General features: G+C 40.2%; 1 protein-coding gene across 3 annotated transcripts in view; it reads left to right on the forward strand.

The window, feature by feature from the left end:
- Positions 1–18,987, forward strand: part of PDCD6IP (programmed cell death 6 interacting protein) — a gene marked incomplete at both ends in the record, with an annotated part of 50,282 nt that overhangs the window by 18,399 nt on the left and 12,896 nt on the right. For 2 of the 3 annotated variants that reach the window (XM_080714907.1, XM_080714908.1), the window contains 7 exons: positions 1,225–1,352; positions 3,519–3,672; positions 5,034–5,134; positions 8,029–8,145; positions 10,241–10,463; positions 11,132–11,255; positions 14,824–15,001. In XM_080714907.1, the coding sequence (XP_080571033.1) occupies positions 1,225–1,352; positions 3,519–3,672; positions 5,034–5,134; positions 8,029–8,145; positions 10,241–10,463; positions 11,132–11,255; positions 14,824–15,001 (1,025 nt within the window). Of the gene's footprint in view, positions 1–1,224; positions 1,353–3,518; positions 3,673–5,033; positions 5,135–8,013; positions 8,146–10,240; positions 10,464–11,131; positions 11,256–14,823; positions 15,002–18,987 lie in introns of all 3 variants that reach the window. The other variant, XM_080714906.1, reaches the window with a different exon arrangement.

Here is an 18,987-nt window from a genome sequence, read left to right on the forward strand (position 1 = left end):
AAAGTGAAAGGGAGGAAAAGGGAGAGAAAGGCAGAGGGAGAGAGAAACACACACACACACACACACACACACACACACACACACACACGGAAATTATGAAAGAGATATAAGAAAATTAAAAAAAAGAAGAAAATTTCCCAGGGCTGAACAGAGATAAAAGTGTTCCACTAAAGGGCCAACAATAAATGCTATGCTTGAATAAAATAGGATCCAATTAGATCTTTTAAGATTTCTAAACGTGAAAGATAAAAATTATAAAAATTTTTCTAAGAGAAAAGATACAGGTCACCTAAAAGAAAACAGACTTTTTTCAAGTGTGGTGGTGCACACTTGTAATCCTAGTACTTGAGAGGCTGAGTCAGGAGGCTCACCGGTTCCAGGTCAGCCCGGGCAAGTTAGTGAGACTCTGGTACAGGGGGAATTCTACCCCTTGGCTACACACCTGAGTCCTATTGTATTTTTTCTTTTAAAGCAGAGTCTTGGTTAGTTGCTGCGGCTGACCTGGAGCCTGTGATCCTCCTGTCTCAGCCTCCCAGTACTTGGAATTACAAGTGTGCCACCATCCCTGGCTCAGCTTTAATTTTTTGAGGACCCACTGTACTGTTGTCCACGGAGGATACAGCATTTTACATTCCTACCGACAGTGTACAAAGGTTCCAGTTTCTCTACATCCTCATCAGCACCTGTTATCTTCTGTTTGTTTTTATTTTTACAGTAATAGCTATGCTCATAAATAATGACTTGAGCAGATTTTTGAACAGAGCTGCATTTCAGCCAGCTCACCAGCTGGCCCTCTGAGGCGCGTACTGACCTGAGCAGTGGGGTATGCACGGCCGGCCAGGCGGCGCGCGCACTGACTCGTCTGTGGGTAGGAGGGACTCCTTCAGTGTGATGGGGAGGTAGATTGTGAGAGGTAGGAAAGCGGGACGCACTTACTTGAATTTAAGAATTTAAGTGAGAAATGACCTGAGAATGATGTATGTTCTGAACCTAATAACATATAGAAGTAAAGGGAAGGAGAGAAATGATTGTTGATCTTTGACTTTTTATTATGAGAATATTATTGTGGAAATAATGCTTGGCAGGGCAGCTGCGGGGGAGACCGGTCTGGAAGATTTTTTTTTTTTTGGTGTGTGTGTGTGTGTGAGCGAATGGGATAGAGGTCATAGTGTTTCTTTTTGAAAAAATTAATCTGATAAGTTTTTCCTTCTCAATATTTTTCAGCTCTTGCAAGCTTAGGCTATGAAAAGAGCTGTGTGTTGTTCAACTGTGCAGCCTTAGCCAGCCAGATTGCAGCGGAGCAGAACCTGGATACCGACGAAGGACTGAAGACCGCCGCTAAGCATTACCAGGTGCCGAAGCCCTCGCTGCAGGGCGAGCTGCAGGCGTGGGTTAAAGTGGCGATGATTTGGACTTAGATTTATAGATGGCTTCTTGTATGACAGACGTTTTCTTGAAGAGCAATGAGCTTTTTAGATGAATCGATTCTTCTGGTTGAAACCCCTGATTAAGCTTAACTCTTCCAGACCAGGTTTGCTTTCCTCACCGTCGTGCACCCAGCACCCCGCACAGTGCCGGGCAGGTCGCAGCAGCTCGTAAGGAAAGCGACGAATTCTGCGAGAGACAGTGTCATCACTTACGGCGAATCCCTTTTACACACGTGACTTCATCTAAAGCATTTGTCCATTTTTATGTGATTTCTCAGAGTGAACACACCTAAAATCTTACTGGTGTTACAAAAATTAAGAACTCTACCAAGAAAATAGAAGTTTAGCTCTGGGACTTGTGGACAGGACATATTTAAGTGTGGTCAGACATGTCATGTTCCTCAGATGGCCAAATCTGTATTTTAGACTAAACGATGACTAGCATGGCATGCTGTTTTGTGGCAGTTCGGGGATGTCATGCCCAGCTGTGTTTTTGTAGTTTGATTCACAGTTCAGATGTTGTCATTATCTGACTCTGGGTAGACCTCGTGATGCGCGTCATCTCATGCGCTTCCTGTTTTCGAGACAGGTGACTAGGGCTGGAAGCGTCGATAGGGCAGTCCTGGGTTTCAGATGTTTTCCCCAAGTTTCCTGGAGTTTGAAATGGCCCTCTGCTGCCTTCCCATGGTGCACTGCCTCCCATGGAGCTTGCTGTCCCAGGGGTGTGAGTCTCATCTTTCCTGTCGTTTGCATTGAGGGGAGGTGAGGAGTGCTGTTTGAGGAAGTGAAGAGGAGGACATACTTAGAGCAGACCACGTCCACAGGGTTGTGGCCTGCGGTGGGCTTAGAATGGGTACAGACGGCTAACATGTACATACCCTTTCTGTCTGGGCCATAAGTGGCAAATATTTTAAAATATGAAACTGTTCCACTTAGCTATTTTATTGGCCTGGAAGCTCTTAGAGGCCTTTTGAGTTGTTCTTGACCAATGGTGCGCTCTGAGTGTGACAGCAGGCCACGTCGTGCGATGGAAGGAGAACTGGTGGAGGGCCGGGCTGGGGGCGTGCGCTTGTAACCCCAGCATTCGGGAGGCTGAGGCAGGAGCATCCAGGTTCGCAGACAGCCCTTTGCAACTCACTGAGACCCGGTTTCAAAATAAAGAATAAAAAAACAGGGCTGGGGGTGTTGCTTGGAGGTAGAATGCCCCTGGGTTCCATACCCAGTACCACAAAATTAGAAAAAAAAAAAAAAAAAAAAAAAAAAAAAGAACTGGCGGTGTTGGGCTTGGTCCTCGTCCAGGCCAGTTGCCACCCAGAAGCTGTCACGTGCCGGTGGGCAAGTTCTGGCTCTGTTGAGACCTCAGTTTTACAGCTGTGCATGAGAGACGCCATCTCTCACTGTTGTGGTTTGTGTTTCTGTCCGATTTTACAGTGCTTCCAGACTGACTGTAGCAGGATGCGCGTTTCACTACTGTAGCTTTGAGTTACCTCTGGGTAGCCTACGTCTCTAACGTGCCTTTTCATTCGACACTTACTTCTTCCTGTTTTCAGTGTGATTTGCTTCGTAAAAGCAAAGTTATTTTAGTATTAGCTTCAACAAAATGAAATCGGGATAGGAAGTTTACTAAGGAGCATTTGTGGGGACAGTCAGTGGGGCCTCTGAGGCCACATAGGATGATTCACAGCGGGCGGGACGGGGTTCCCCTAAGTACAGCATTTCTATTTGAAAGATGAATTTGGGAATGAGGCAAGAACATTTCAGTGCTGAAAACATCTTAAGGTTTTATTCATCCTTAGTTAAGTTTTGAAGAAGTATGTCTAAAGATAGGCTCTCTCAGTTTTTTGCCATCAATTTATTTTTCCTTGTAATTTAATTTTTGTTCAACTTTTTGTCACTCTAGGCTTTCAGAAAGATACCTGTATTGTCTGTAAGTCAGAATTTTTAGATCAGTCTTGCTCAGTATTGTAAAGATTTACTGAGTTAACATTTGAAGTGTGTGTGTGTGTGTGTGTGTGTGTGTGTGTGTGTAACAAAATTAAGTTTTGCTGAGTTCTTACAGATTTTAAAGAAATTTTTTTTCTCCTCATCTAGTTTGCTAGTGGTGCCTTTTTACACATTAAAGAGACGGTTTTATCTGCCTTAAACCGAGAGCCCACCGTGGACATATCTCCAGATACTGTTGGGACCCTCAGTCTTATTATGTTGGCCCAGGCCCAGGAAGTCTTTTTTTTAAAAGCCACAAGAGGTAACTCCAATTTTTCTTTTGTTTAATTTCATGTGAAGTGATAATGTTTTAAATTAAGAAGGTGAATAAAAGCTGGAATTAAATAGGATATGTTCAATATAGGCTTTCCTTTTCCTTTTCAAACACGATGCATGGATTATTGAAAAATTTCACCTCTCCTCGTTTGAACTTGCACCATAGTGTACGGGCTGTGGTTGAAGACACATGAAATGGAAAGTTTAGCTGTTGTCGTTAATACTGGATTCTGGAAAAGTACTTATGTCTGTTTGTAATAGGTCCAATATTCATTTAGCAAACACTTCCTGAGTACCTGCTGTGTTGCCGTGCGTTGTTCCCATCTCTAGTTAGCAGACAAACACGGCTTCTTATTTTAGGGAGCTTATATTTCAGTGTGTTTAATAGCCAATGTGGTTTCTGAGAGAGAACTGCTAAGAAGAAAGTAAGAGTGGCTCATGTGACAGTGGCTGGTGATGTGGGAGTGGGATAGGGACACAAGGACAGTCATGCTAACTTTGGGCCCATTAGTCAAAAAAGTCTTTGAGGAGGTTCTTTATTTCTTTGTTTTCGCAGTGCTGGGAATTGAACCCAGGGGCAGTCTACCTTCAAGTTACATGCCCAGCCCAATCTTTTATTCTTCATTTTGAAACAGGGTCTCATTAAGTTGTGGAGGGCCTCACTTAAGTAGCTGAGGCTGGCGGAGAACCTGCGATCATCCTGTCTCAGCCTCCTGGTACCAAGATAACAAGTGTGAGCTACCATGCTGGGCTAGGTCTTGTTTAAAGTAGCCTTAAATGAAAGAAGCAGCCATCTAGTCAGAGTCCTTGGTGAATGAGGGAATAAGAACAATTTTTGTAAGGCATATAAATTAGTGTGCAAGATTGGGTTGAATTTGTAAGTGCAGAGAAATTGAAAATAAGAGCAGTTATGTAGAAAAGATAGGAACTGTAGTGATTTGCTTTTATAATAATCTGTATTGAGATAAAATTCATCTTCACCGGAATTCACCCTTTTAAACTTCACAATTCACTATTTTTAGTATTTTCACAGAGTACTGCAACTGTTCCTACTATCTTATTTTAGAAGCTATCACCACCCCCAAAAAGAAACTGAACACTCAGTAGTTGCTCCCCATACCCTCCTCTCTCCTGAGCTGTGGCAACCATTAAGTTATTTTCTGTTTCTTGGGATTTGCCTATGGAATAACTGTTTGATGCAGGATTTTTACACACACACACACACACACACACACACACACACACACACACACACACACGTGTTCGTTCACATATCACCTCTGTGCAGTAGCACTTCTCGGATGAGCTTCTCTTAATCTTGATGGTCAATTCCGTATTTTATTGCAGATAAGATGAAAGACGCCATCATAGCTAAGCTGGCTAATCAGGCTGCAGACTACTTCGGAGATGCTTTCAAACAGTGTCAGTACAAAGACACGCTCCCCAAGGTCAGTCACTGTTCTCGTCAACACTTGTGATACTGCAGGTGGACATGTTTTTGTGTCCAGGAAGCAAGGTGGAAATTATATTTTATAAAGAAGTCTGAAATTTTATAGAAGCATTTGAAGAGTATATTTATAGAAATCTTTGTAAAGTTTAAGGTGCATGCACAGTTGTATTTGGGGATGCCTTTGTCTTTCTCTCTGACTAAACTTGTGTTTTCAAGCTAAAACTCTTTCTGGAAACCTTTGCCCATCTCTTTTCAGTTGTGTCGGTTCAAGGCCTCGCGCCTTTGCGCGTCGTGGCGGCTCGGTGCAAGCGTGAATACTTGAGCATGGCTGTTGTTCACATTTTTAATCACTGTCCCGTTTTCTTAAAGAGGAGTCTTAAAGCGCAAAGACTGACATAAGGAAAAAAAAGGCAAAGAAAACTTAAATTCACCCGATACTTTGATTAGAATTAAATTTTGCCCACAGGGATAGAAAATTGGGCTACTAATGGACAGCTAAAGCAAAACAACCGTCTTAAACCACAGGTCACAGGAAGTACTGTGTTTTAATGTGCATGTTTCTGGATGGCCATTGAAAAGACTGTTGAAGATGATAATTGTAAATGACAGAGACAATTAGATAACTAGTCAAGGTGGAATGTTTAAAAATTGAGTGAATATGTGTTTCAACTGTGCTCCTTCAGAAATGTTCTAAGAATTAGTTTCAGCTGAGTGTGGTGGCGCACACCTGTAGTTCCAGTACTTGGGAGGCTGAGACATAAAGATGGCAGGTTTGAAGCCATCCTCAGCGGCTTAGCAAGGCTCTCAGCGACCTAGCGAGACCCTGTTTCTAAATAAATAAAATAGGGCTGGGGATGTAGCCCGGAGGTAGAAGGCCCCTGGGTTCCATCCCCAGTCCAAAAAAAAAAAAAAGAAAAAAGAATTAGTTTCATTTGTGTGATAGCATCTGATCTGGTATTTGTTAGATGACTTTTTTGTAAGGGTATTTATGAATATTTAAGTTATGTTCAGGAATCTTTGTAAAGTATGCAATTACAGAGTGTTTTGGGGTAATAAAAATGTACCCAAGCGTATCAACAGTACACTTTAGCCAGAAAATGAACAATAAGGAATTAATGTGAGGATTTCGGGGGATTTAAAATATACCAAGAGCCTAGTACACATTTACAGGACTCTTGGGTATCAGTAGCTTTGCTCTTAAAAAGAGCGTTGGAATCTTCTCTTACTTTTTTCCATCGGAACGATCCCGTGTTCACACGCACAGTGCCATTACGTCCGGTTGTGCTGTTAGCTCAGTCCCGCCACAGAGAGAAAGAAGACGGTCACCTACAAAGACTCGGAAACCACCTCTGCGCGTTCCTGGTGTTCCCTGAAAACCTCCCGTTCAAAACCAAGTCGCTCTAGCTTTACCTTGACTACTGGCGTGAATGCATTTTTGAGATTTAGATGTCTTTTCCTTTTTCCTTTTTCCTAATAAAGATCATAAGGTATTTTCATATTCTAGTTATAAAACTGGAATATCTGCAAGTAGTGATCCAGGAAGCTAGGTAATTATTCACTGGGGGACAGGAAAACACTCAAGGTGGTGATTCAGTTTTCGATTCTCTTATATTTTTGTCTAGACAGTGATTGTCTAGTATCTTTCTTGGATTTTTTATATCATGTACTTCATAAAACAGTGAGGTTGCAGGCTAGGACTTGGCATTTTTGAGCAGACTCTATCAGTATAGTGACTTTTCTAGTTCATATGCTTGGATTCTTAAGTTAGTTTTGATTGGGATTATTTTAAAAACAAATTAGGGCAAAACAGTACTGAATAGCCAGGTGTGGTTATACACGCCTGTAATCCCAGTTCTTAGGGAGGCTGAGACAGGAGGATCACGGGTTTGTGGCCAGCCTCTGCAACTTAGTGAGATCCTTTTTCAACCTAAAAAAATTAAAAAAGGGTTTAGGATGTATAGCTGTAGCTTAGAAGCAGTGTGCTCAGCCTCCAGCAACTTCCCCACCCCCAAAAGGCACTTTGTTGTATCATTAATCATTTTTTGGTTTGTGTGGTGCTGAGGATTGAATCCAGGGGCGTTACACCTTCAAGATATACCCCCAGCCCTTTGTTTGTTTGTTTTATTTTAATTTGAAACAGGGTCTTGTGAGGTTGCCGAGCGTCTCTCCATATTGCTGAGGCTGTCCTCAAATTTGTGATCCTCTTGTCTCAGCCTCCCTAGTACTGGAAATACAGGCGTGTGCCATGTGCCTCTGCACCCAGCTTATCAGTCATTAACTTAGGCATTTATATGTCTGTGATGTGTTTTTGAATATATAATATAGAAATGTGTTTATATAATACTAAATTTTATATGGCTAAATAATCTTTAAGAAGTCTCAATATACGAATTTCAGTGAGAACTTACTTTACTGTCTTTTGTCTTTTAACCGTCATGACACAGTGAGCTCTAGAGCAGTGTCTTTAGTCTGTGTGAGTAACGGTCTAGTTGACTGGAGGGCTGGGTAAGGGCTCCGCGGAAGCTTTGAAGGCCTGTGCTTGGTATTCTTCTGTGACTCTGCCCTACTTCTCTTCCCAATGCATGTCTTCCCTTCTTTCTTGTAAACAAAATGCTGACTTCATGGCTCAAAGGAAATTGTAAAAACCTAAATTAGCTTCAGTTAACAGTGTAAAAAACCTTTAGTTTTAATTGAAAGAAAGATTGAATTCATGGAATTCAATCCTTGCAAAACTGTGTGGTCTTTTCTGTCTACACCTAATGACTAACCCATCTCTAAACCATTAACGGGGTGATTCTAATTCCCGTCTCCTTTTCCTTTTTCTTCCTGCATCCCGTGTTGTCTGTGGTTTGTTTGGTTGGACTCTCCCCTGGTCAGTATTTTTATTTCCAGGAGGTGTTCCCGGTCTTGGCTGCAAAGCACTGCATCATGCAGGCCAACGCTGAGTACCACCAGTCCATCCTGGCGAAACAGCAAAAGAAATTTGGGGAAGAGATAGCAAGGCTCCAGGTGAGTGTCTTGGTGGTAAGTAAGCAACTTGGGTCTCCATTTTCTTTCCTAGTGAGATTTCCAAGTTAATTTATAAAAACCTTTCTCATGCATGCTCCGGGCAGCAGAGAGGGGGATTGTTTTTATCTTCAGGCTTTACCTACTGCGTGTTTTTCTGTTTCTTTCTTTTTCTTTGCGGGTTTGGGGATGGGTTTTAGTCACTGCGAAGGGGAGCAACCTCCTGGTTGTGTACACACCCGAAACAAACAGAGTCACGGTCAGGAGAATCAATGCTGTAGAGAAAATGGTAGGCAAGGTAAAATCGCTGCTTGGGATTACATCTAGAGCCACGAGCAGTTGTGCTCAGGCTTAATACAGTTCCTGGATTGTACTTCTTGGGCATGTGGTGTATTTGGCCCCAGAGGTAGTTCTCTTGCTCATCCTGGTAGAATTTCCAAAATTGCCAGTGTACAGTTTTCAAAAGAGATATGAAGACATACAGAATAGAAAAATGAGATTTATTAAGAATGATTACATGCCAGATACTTATTTAGGTCATTAATGAGAGATGGAGCAAGCTCTGACTTAATGCAAAAAACACTTTTGTCTTACTTGTTGAGGTAACGGTTTGTGGACCTAAAGGTCTGAGTGGACTTACTAGCTTGATTTTTTTATTCTTTATTTTGAGACAGGGTCTCCCTGAGTTGCGGAGGGCCTCACTAAGCAGCTGAGGCCGGCTGTGAACCGCGATCCTCCTGTCTCAGCCTCCCGAATGCTGGGATGACAAGCGTGCGCCACCACGCCCGGCTTTGCCCCTCTCTTTTTTATTGTGTTCTCTCTGTCCTTTTTTCTCACTACTCCATGGGTAAATTCCATTAGTTTATTATTTTTTAATCTTTTCAGAATTTTTTCTTTGAAATGAAGCAAATACATACACAAATATATGTGCCATCTTGGCTCTCCTCATTCTTAGCCAGAATGTAACATACTGTAGAGTGTTGCACATCTTCTTTTCTCATGAGACACCATCTTGATCTCTTCGTCCTAATAGAGCAATAGAGGGGCTCTTCTTGTTTTCCTTAGCGCTGCCGTGTATTTTGTTGTATAAAGCACAGTTTATTGCTGACTCTTGCTGGACACTTGCATGTTTTCAAGATTCACGTTAAAAATAATGCCGCAGTGAATAATCAGGTACACAAGGTACTTGTTCTTTTTTGTGTTTCAACAGGTATCTTGGCTAGGGTTACCATAACACAATGCTGCAGACAGGGCAGCTTAAACAGTAGACATTTCTTTTCTCAGTTCTAGAGACTGAGGTCCAAAGTCAGGGTGTCGGCATTGATTCCTGGTAAGATTTACCGATAGCCCTCTTGCTGTGTTTTGACATGGGAAGAAGGAGAACAGGATTTCCGCTGTCTCTTGTATGGATACGAATTCGTGGGAGATTGCACCCTCGTGACCTCATTTTATCGCCTCCCGGAGGCCCCTATTGCAAGTACTTCACAGTAGAGGTTGGGGCTCACCATATGAATTCTGGAGGCCATAGTCAGATGGTGTCTCTTAAGTCCCTAGAAGTGGGGTTGTTGGCAATCAAAGTGCATGTGCAGTGGGCTGTATCTTGCGTTTGGACCATTGATCTGCTGGGGGTTTATCCTAATGTGTGACACAGCGTGTTGGTTTCCTTTGTTGCTGAGTGATTTTTCTCATCCGCCCTTTCGCTGAGACTTCTGCCTTCAAGTGAGGGGGTGAAGGAGGCTGAGCTCACATCTCTTCTCTGTCTTGTGTGGATTCCAGACCCTTGTCTTAGGGCTCCACGAAGGCCTTTAATACAGTGTAATTGCTTGTCATTTGGGTTGTAGAAATAATAGCCAGCCTTTCTCGATGTCAGTTTATTCTGATTTGCCCATGGATTTCTTTTACTATCTTGACAGTTCACCCACATATTTAAAGGGATGTCTGCTATATATTATTTCTCAAGTTTTGGGTATTTTATAATGGGAGAATTTCTGGGTTCCCTGTTTCCCACCATGCTGGAAGTCCACGTGCTCAAACTCAATCTCTTGTTTTTAAACCAATGCTTGGTTTTCTCCCCGCCTTTGGTTATTTTTCTTTGTAGCATGCCGCAGAATTGATTAAGACGGTGGCGTCTCGCTACGATGAATATGTCAGTGTGAAGGACTTTTCTGACAGAATCAGCCGTGCCCTCACTGCAGCCAAGAAGGATAATGACTTCATTTATCACGATCGTGTTCCAGACCTGAAAGATCTAGATCCTATTGGCAAAGCCACTCTTGTGAAGTCCACCCCAGTCAATGTGCCCATTAGCCAGAAGTTTACTGGTGTGTCTCTTACTTGGTTTCCTCAGTCTACTCTGAATTTTTTTTAGCTAAAATTACACCATTGCTTTTGTATACTTTGGATATAATTTGCATTCATATTGCTAAAAAAAGAATGTGAGAATAAAAATTACATGCTGTATCTTTAGTTAAACTTTAGGATGGAAAATAAGTGATAAAGCAGATATATATTTTGGGGTGGGTGCTGAGGATTGAACGAAGGGGCATTCTACTTCTGAGCTACAACCTCAGCCCTTTTTATTATCTTATTTTATAACAGGGTGTCACTAAATTGCTGAGGGTCTGCTAAGTTGCAGAGGCAGGCCTTGAACTTTCAGTCCTTATGTCTTGGCCTCCCAAATACTAGGGTTAGGGGTGTGTGTCTCCACTTCTGTCCTGATAAAGTATGGACAAAGTCCACAACAGAGTCAGAAACTCAGAACTGTGTTTGAATAATGTGTAAGCCTTGAGACAAGCACTTTTCATTTTGTTAATATAACGTCTATTACATTTAAGATGCTGCTAAAAATAAACGTACACAGGCCAGTTGTGGTCATGTGCTGTAATCCCAGTACTGGAGAGGTTGAGACGAGAAAGATCTCAGGCTCTAGGCAGCTTCGATCTGAGCTTTTGTCTTAGGATTGTATTGAAGTTTCACTTCCTGATCTTAGATCTTTTTGAGAAGATGGTGCCTGTGTCAGTGCAGCAGTCTTTGGCTGCGTTTAATCAAAGGAAAGCTGATTTAGTCAACAGATCAATTGCCCAAATGAGAGAAGCCACCACTTTGGCAAACGGGTAAGTAGAGCTTAAAAATTTGTCTCTAAAGTTCTTAAGTTTTTGCTTTGGCTGTGTTTTGACTAAATAGATATGAACGTATTAGTATCTTGAGCTTGGAGCAAAACGTCAACCATACATTGTACAGTGAATGTTTATGTGTGTGCGTGCGTGCCTGTGTGTATGTGTGTGTGGACACACGTGCACTTATTGGGGCTATCGTCTTAAGCCCTAGCAAGTCAATTACAGTCGGAAGAAATTTAATTACAGAAACAAGGTGAGAATACCTGACAACTAGTTTGCACTGTAAGAAATATTTGAGGAAAATGAATAGTAGAAATGACTTCTGAAGATGGGCGTGGTGGCCATGCTTGTCATCTCTCTCCTTGAGAGGCCGAGACAGGAGGATCCGGGTTCACAGCCAGCCTCAGCTACTTAGTGAGGCCCTCTGCAATTTAGTGAGACCCTGTTTCCAAATAATAAAAAAACGAGCTGGGGGTATAGCTCAGAGGTAGAATGCCTCTGGGTTTAATCCCCAGCACCACAAAAACAAAAACAAAAAAAAGAAAAAAACCAAATGGGTTCTATAAGGTAAGATAATGATGCATCAAGTTTCCTAAACCACTTTTTGTTTCTGGTAAAATGAATACTGAATAATTTATTGGTTTTTAGAAAATTAATTATAATTTGTTCACAATAAAATATATCCATTTTATGTACACAGTTCAGTTGGTTTTGATAAATGTATATATACCCAGGTAGCCACCACCACCAAAATTAAAATTAAGACAGAATATTTCTATTACTCTGAAATTCTCTCGTGCTTCTTCCCTTAGCTCTTTTTGTTTCAGAATGGGTCTTGCTTAGTTATACTTGCTGGCTTTGAACCCGGGATCCTCTTTTCTCAGGCTCCCAAGTATCGGGATTACAGGTGTGCACCACGGCATCCTGCTATCATTCGCTCATTTACATATCTTTTTTGAACTGTAAGAATATTTGACTTCTTTTGAGTGTTTGTGGTGCTAGGGATTGAATCTAGGCCTCGTCCATGCCAGGCACGTGTTCTACTACTAAGCTACACTGCCAGCCATTTGTCTTCTTTTGATAATTGAGTTATTTCTTCTTAATTATCTTTAAAAAATTCTTTTGATAATTGAGTTATTTCTTCTTAATTATCTTTAAAAATTCTTTACAAGGTTTAGAGGCAAGCCTTTTGTCAGGTACTTGTGATTGAGAATAATTTATTCTCCTAGTTTGACTTACCCTTTCATGTTTTTAATTTTGATGAATGCATGGGGTTTGACATCATTTTTCTTTATGTAGCAAGAAGGGAAAATATAAGTTTACTCTTGACTATCATTGAGAGGCAGTCTGAGTTTATATAGAACTTGTTTTATGAGCAGGTCATTTTATTACATCACTTCATTTACTTTTTTGTCTTTATAAATATAGATAGGGATAAATTCTCCCAATTCTGTAAATGAAGTAACTGAAGAATTGTTATTGTGCCACAAAACTGAGAACAGATGAAATTCCTGTAATTAATACTTAGATCACCTATGTTCTGTTTTGCCTAAATGATAGGAAATTAAAGCTGTTTTATATATTATTTATGATTTGGTAGTAGTAGTATAGCCAGCAAAAGTATGATAAAAGAGTGCTTTTAAAACCTTTTTATTAATGTACTGTACTCATACATCTTAATGGCGTACAAGATGGCGGAGGCATACATGCACACATCACTCATCTAGCCCTTCCCCAGTTCCCACCCCATTCCGTCCCCCCTCCCTCCTTCTCATGTTTGGCTTAGTGACTGACTTTGATATCTTTGTGAATGTACATCATGTACATTAGGGAATTTTCCTCTTCCCCTTCCCGTCCCCCTTAATTAGGTCGCCGTATTTGCTCATCTGTGGTTTCTCCTTCCTCGTCTAGAGTTTCTCCTATGACTCTTTTTCTCATTGTCTTCCACATATTAGGGAGAGCATCCAATTTTATTTTACTTTTTGTGACTGACTAATCTCACTTATGTTTTTCAGTTCCATCCATTTCCCTGTAAATGACATAATTTTTTTCTTCTTTATGGCTGAGTAACATTCCATTGTGTACATATCCCATAGTTTTGTAATCCATTCATCTGTTGATGGACATCTTGGCTGGTTCCATAGTTTGGCTATGGTGAATCGTGCAGCTATGAACATAGATACGCATGCATTAGTTTGGTAGTTTGGTTTCTGTTCTTTTGGAGCAATACCTGGAAGTGGTATTGCTGGATCATATGGTAGGTTTGTTTTCAATATCTGAGGATACTCCATACTGTTTACCAAAGTGTTGGCACTAATTTGCAATCCCACCAACAATGTATTAGAGTTCCCACTTCACATCCTGGTCAGCATTTGTTGTTGTTTGTGTTTTGAATGACTGCCATTCTGGTTGGAGATTCTCAGGATGGTTTTGGTTTGCATCTCTGATTGCTAATGGTGTTGAACATTTTTCATACATTTACTGGCCATTTGAATTTCTTCTTTTGTGATGTGTCTGTTTAGTTCACTCACCCGATTTTTGATTAGGCTATTTGTTTTCTTAGTTCTGAGTTTCTTGAGTTCTCTGTATACTCTAGGTATTAGTCTTCTATTGGAGGAATAGTTGGCAAAAAATTTCTCTCATTCTTTTGGCTCTCTGTTGAGGTTCCTGATGGTTTCCTTTGTTGTACAGAAGCTCTCAGTTTCATGCAGTCCTGTTTGTATCCACCTTTTAGTTTCTTGTGCCTTTGGGGTCTTAGAAAGTTTTTATCTATGCCTGTGTGTTGAAGTGTTGGACCTATGTCCTCTTCAAGGAGTGTCAAGATCAAAGACTAATTTCTAAGTCTTTGATAACATCTTGAATTGACTCTTGTGCAGGGTGAGAAAGTGGGGTTTATTTCCATTTTCCTGCATATGGTTAACCAGTTTTGCCAGCACCATTTGTTGAAGAGGCTTTCTTTTTTCCAGTGGATGTTTTTGGCCCCTTTGTCAAAAATCAATTTACTGTAAGTGTGTGGATTTGTTTCTGAGTCTTCTACTCTTGCCCATTGGTCTATGTGACTGTTTTTTTTTTTTTTTTTTTTTTTTTTTTTTTTTTTTTGCCAGTACCGTGCTGTTTTTATTACTATAGCTTTGTAGTATAGTTTGAAGTCAGATATTGTGATGGCTTTTTGCATGATTCTTGTTGCTGAGAGCTACTTGGCTATTCTGGGCTTTTTGTTCTTAAAATACTGCTCTTTAAAGAATTTTTGACTTTCAGTGACTTAGGATAAAAGAAGTTAAGTTTGAAATATAAGTCAATGATATCTAGTATGTTTTAATGCTACCCTGGTTTTTATTTTGACTTGTAATTCTGAACTGTAAACTTGATTGTCTAGTGATTTTGTTTAATTTGATCAGTTACTGGGTTTCTCGTTTTTCCCTTTGATTTTGCTTTATCTTTCTCTTAGTGGGGCTCATCCTTCCATCTGGGATTCTGATTCCTTTGCTGTTGACTTGGATATAGGCAGTTAATATAGTTAAGGCTGTTTCAACTTATACTTGACATAGTCTGTTCTTTTTTTCAGGGTGTTAGCTTCCCTCAATCTTCCGGCAGCAATTGAAGACGTGTCTGGAGATACTGTGCCTCAGTCTATACTGACCAAGTCCAAGTCTGTGACTGAACAGGGAGGCATCCAGACTGTTGATCAGTTGGTCAAAGAATTGCCCGAGCTACTACAAAGAAACACAGAGATCCTAGATGAGGTATGTTTTAAAAGATTGTTTTTTAACTAAAGGCCATGATCTCTTGGTGTGTCCAGCTGGGTTTCACAGGGTGGAACTCATCATGTTGATGAATTTACTGTGGCTTCAGAGCTTGTGTCTCAGCCCCAAGAGGAATCCTGATTGAAAATGAGTTCATTCTTATCTTAAGAGCAAATAACTGCATGTTGATGAAACTCATACAACCATTGCATAAAGCTATCACAAAGTATTTAAAGTTTTAAAAATTAATGATTTAGTAGGTAGATCAGGCTTCTTGAATATGGAATCAGACAAAGGATGTTAGACCATCAAAAGTTTTATTAATCTGCTGCATTCATTGACCAGTGGAGATAACATTTTATCAATAGGAATATGACACTTTTGTTTGTTTGTTTGTTTGTTTATTTATTTATTTATTTATTTATTTGTGGTACTGGGGATGGAACCCAGGGTCCTTCTACCTCCGGGATATACTCTCAGACCTATTTTATATTTTATTTGGAAATAGAGTCTTTTAAGCCAGCGAGGCTGGCTTTGAACCTGCGCGATCCTCCTGTCTCAGCCTCCCAAGTGCGGGGATTACAAGCGTGCGCCACCATGCCCTGGTGGAATACAACACTCTTGAAAGTTCTTTTCTTTTTATTTGCTGATAGATCTTTTATGGTGCTTTTATCTCTTCTCCCTAATTGGCACATTTCATTCTTTAGTGTATATACATGTAAACTAGTCATGAGGGTTCTTGCCAGTTTAAAAGTCACATTTTCTCTTTAGGTGACCTCTTTTACCAATCTTTTAATCTATATTTTGATTTCTCAGTTAACTTTAATATCAGAGGCTATTATATTTATATCAGTACCAAGTACTTTGAGGGAGAAGCAGAGTATTTAAATTCTTATAACAATGTGAATTTTGGGAATGAGAATATTTACCTCCAAGGATTATTTATTTATTTATTTATTTGTTTTTTTGTTTATTTATTTGCAGTACTGGGAATGGAACTCAGGGGCATTATCTCTCCAAGCTACCCCAGTCCTATTTTTTAGTCTTTTTAGTTTTTTTTTTTTTTTTTTTGGTACTGAGGATGGAACCCGAGGTCTTTATACCTCTGGGCTACACTCCCAGACCTATTTTCTATTTTATTTGGAAACAGGGTGTCACTAAGTTGCTGAGAGCCTCACTAAGTACCTGAGGCTGGCTTCGAACCTGTGTGCCACCACGCCCGGCACTATGTCATCTGACTTTTACGTCCATACATTTGGATGCCAGGCCTTTTTAGACATATGATTTATAATTATCTTCTATTCTGTGGGTTGTCTTTTATTCCCTGAATATTGTTCTTTGAAGCAGAAAAGTTTAGAATTTTGATGAATTACAATTAGTGTATTTTTTTCCTTTTTTGGTAGTGTTGATAGAACCCTGGGGCACTCTACCTCTGAGTTACACGTGGCCTAGCCCTTCTTAAAATTTTTTTTTTTTTTTTTTTAATTTGAAATGAGATCTTTCTAAGTTGCTGAGGATCCTGCCAAGGTGCTGAAGCTGGCTTGGAATCTGGGAGGTCCTCTTGTCTCAGCCTCCCAAGTGCTAGGAGTTCAGGCATGAGGCACCATGCCCAGCTCCCTTTGTTTATATTTTTGGTCTCATATTTAGGATTCTTTTGCCAAAACCCCAAGGTCATGAAGACTTAGAGGCCTTAGGGGTTCTTCTAAGAGTTTCTATGGTTTTAGCTCTTGTGCTTAGGTGTCTGATCTGGTTTGAATTGAATCTTGAATATGGTATGGGTAAAGGTCCAACATCATTTTCTTTCTTTTTTTCATTACTCAGTTCTAGCATCATTTTCTTGACGTAGGCACTTTCATGGGAAATCAGGTGATATGTCTAAGCTTATGTCATTACCATCTTGTTTTTATTCCTGTAGCTTTGTGGTATTTTTTGAAACAGGTGAAGGGGGAAGTATAAGTTCTACATCTTTGCTCTTTTTCAGGATTGTTCTCTCTATTTGGGGTCCTTTTGCATTCCATGTGAATTTTAAGATCAGCTTAACCTTTCTACATAAAAAGTAAAAGTGTGATAAGGATTGTATTGATTATTAAAGTACTTTAGGAGTACTGCCTTGTCTTTTCTTTTCTTTTTTCTTTTTCAGTACTGGGGATGGAACCCAGGGGCAGTCTACCTCTGAGCTACACCCCAGTCCCATTCTTTAGTCTTTATTTTGAAACAAGGTCTCACTAAGTTGCAGAGGGCCTCACTAAGTAGCTGAGGCTGTCCGCGAACTGTGATCCTCCTGTCTCAGCCTCCCGAATGCTGGGCTTACAAGTGTGCACCACCGTGTCCACCGTACTGCCTGTCTTAACAGCATAAAATCCTCCAAACCGTGAATTCTGTTTCCATCATTTTATAACTTTAATTTCTTTCAAGTGTTTTGTAGTTTTCTGTGTACAAGTCTTGCATCTCTTTGTTTACATTTGTTTATACATATTTTGTTATTTTTGGATGCTCTTGTGAATGGAATTGTTCTTAAAATGTCCATTTTGGATTGTTCATTGCTAGAAACACAACGTTTTTGTATCTAGATTTTGTCCTTTACAGAATTCACTCACTGTTTCTGATAGTTGTTTTGTGGACTCTTTAGAGAGCGCGCGCTCTCACTCTCCCTCCCTCCCTCCCTCCCTCCCTCCTTCCCTCCCTCTCTCTCTCTTTCTCTCTCTCTAAGATCAAGTCAAATGCAATTAGTTTTACTTCTTACCAATTTGGATGTCTTTTTTATTTTTCTTGACTAATTTCCTTGGCTAATATGGTATGTAAACACTCGGAGTGGACATTTTTGTCTTACTCCTGATTTCACGGGGAAAGCTCGTAGCACTCGACTGTGTAGGACGTGTTCTGAGAACCTTGCTGTGCGGCTTTGTCGTCGCGTGACTGGCAGTGTGGATATTGGTTTGGTCAGCTTAGGGTGGCGGTGAGGCCGTCACTGGTGAGGTGCTTTCCTGACACTACTTCTGTGTATGCAGCCTGCCATTGATCAAAGCCAGGTTACGTGGTGCACGACTATATGATGTTGGCTGTGGGTTTTTCATAGATAGCCTTTATCAGATTGAAGAAATTCCTTTTCTATTCCTGGTTTTTGAGTATTTTTTTTTTTTTTATCATGAAAGAGTGTTGCATTTTGTCAAATATTTTTTCTGGATCTCTTAAGGTTCCTGTCTTTATTCTACTAATATGGTATATTCTACTAATATGGTATATTACATTAATTGATTTTCAGATGTGAACCACCCTTGCCTTCCTGGGATATTCACTTGGTCATGGTATATATAGTCTTTTTCTGTGCTGCTGGATTTGGCTTGATAGCATTTTGTTGAAGAGTTTGCATCTATATTCATGATGGATATTGGTTTGTAGTTTTCTTGTAGTATCTTTGTCTGGCTTTCAACTGTGTGTCCTTATACAGATTGAGTATCCCTTATCTGAAATGCTTGGGACCAGAAGTGTTGTGGATTTTGGATTTTTTTTTTTTTTGAATTTAGGAATATTTGCACATATATAATGAGATATCATGGAAGTGGGACCCAAGTCTATACATGAGCTTCATTTATATTTCATATATATATATCATACACATATCCTGAAGGCAATTTTATACAATATTTTTTGGTATGCTTATATTCTAATTTTGACCTGTCACATGAGATCAGCTGTGGAATTTTCTATTTGTTGCTTCAAAAGGTTTTGGATTTTGGGAACATTTTAGATTTTTGATTTTTGGAGTAGGGATGCTCAATCTGTGGTTATGTCTTTTGTAAGTAGCATGTAGTAGTATTTCTTGTGACAATCTGTCTATCTGGAGGTTAAATCCAGTTATTAACTGTTCATATATTTATATTCAGAACCTTGTTCTACTATCACTCCCCCCACCCCACGCACATGGATGGAACCCAGGGGCATTCCACCCCCAGCTATACTCCCACCCCTATATTTTGTTCTTTATT

Source organism: Muscardinus avellanarius (genome assembly GCF_963383645.1).
Source record: "Muscardinus avellanarius genome assembly, chromosome: 18".
Lineage (NCBI taxonomy): Eukaryota > Metazoa > Chordata > Mammalia > Rodentia > Gliridae > Muscardinus > Muscardinus avellanarius.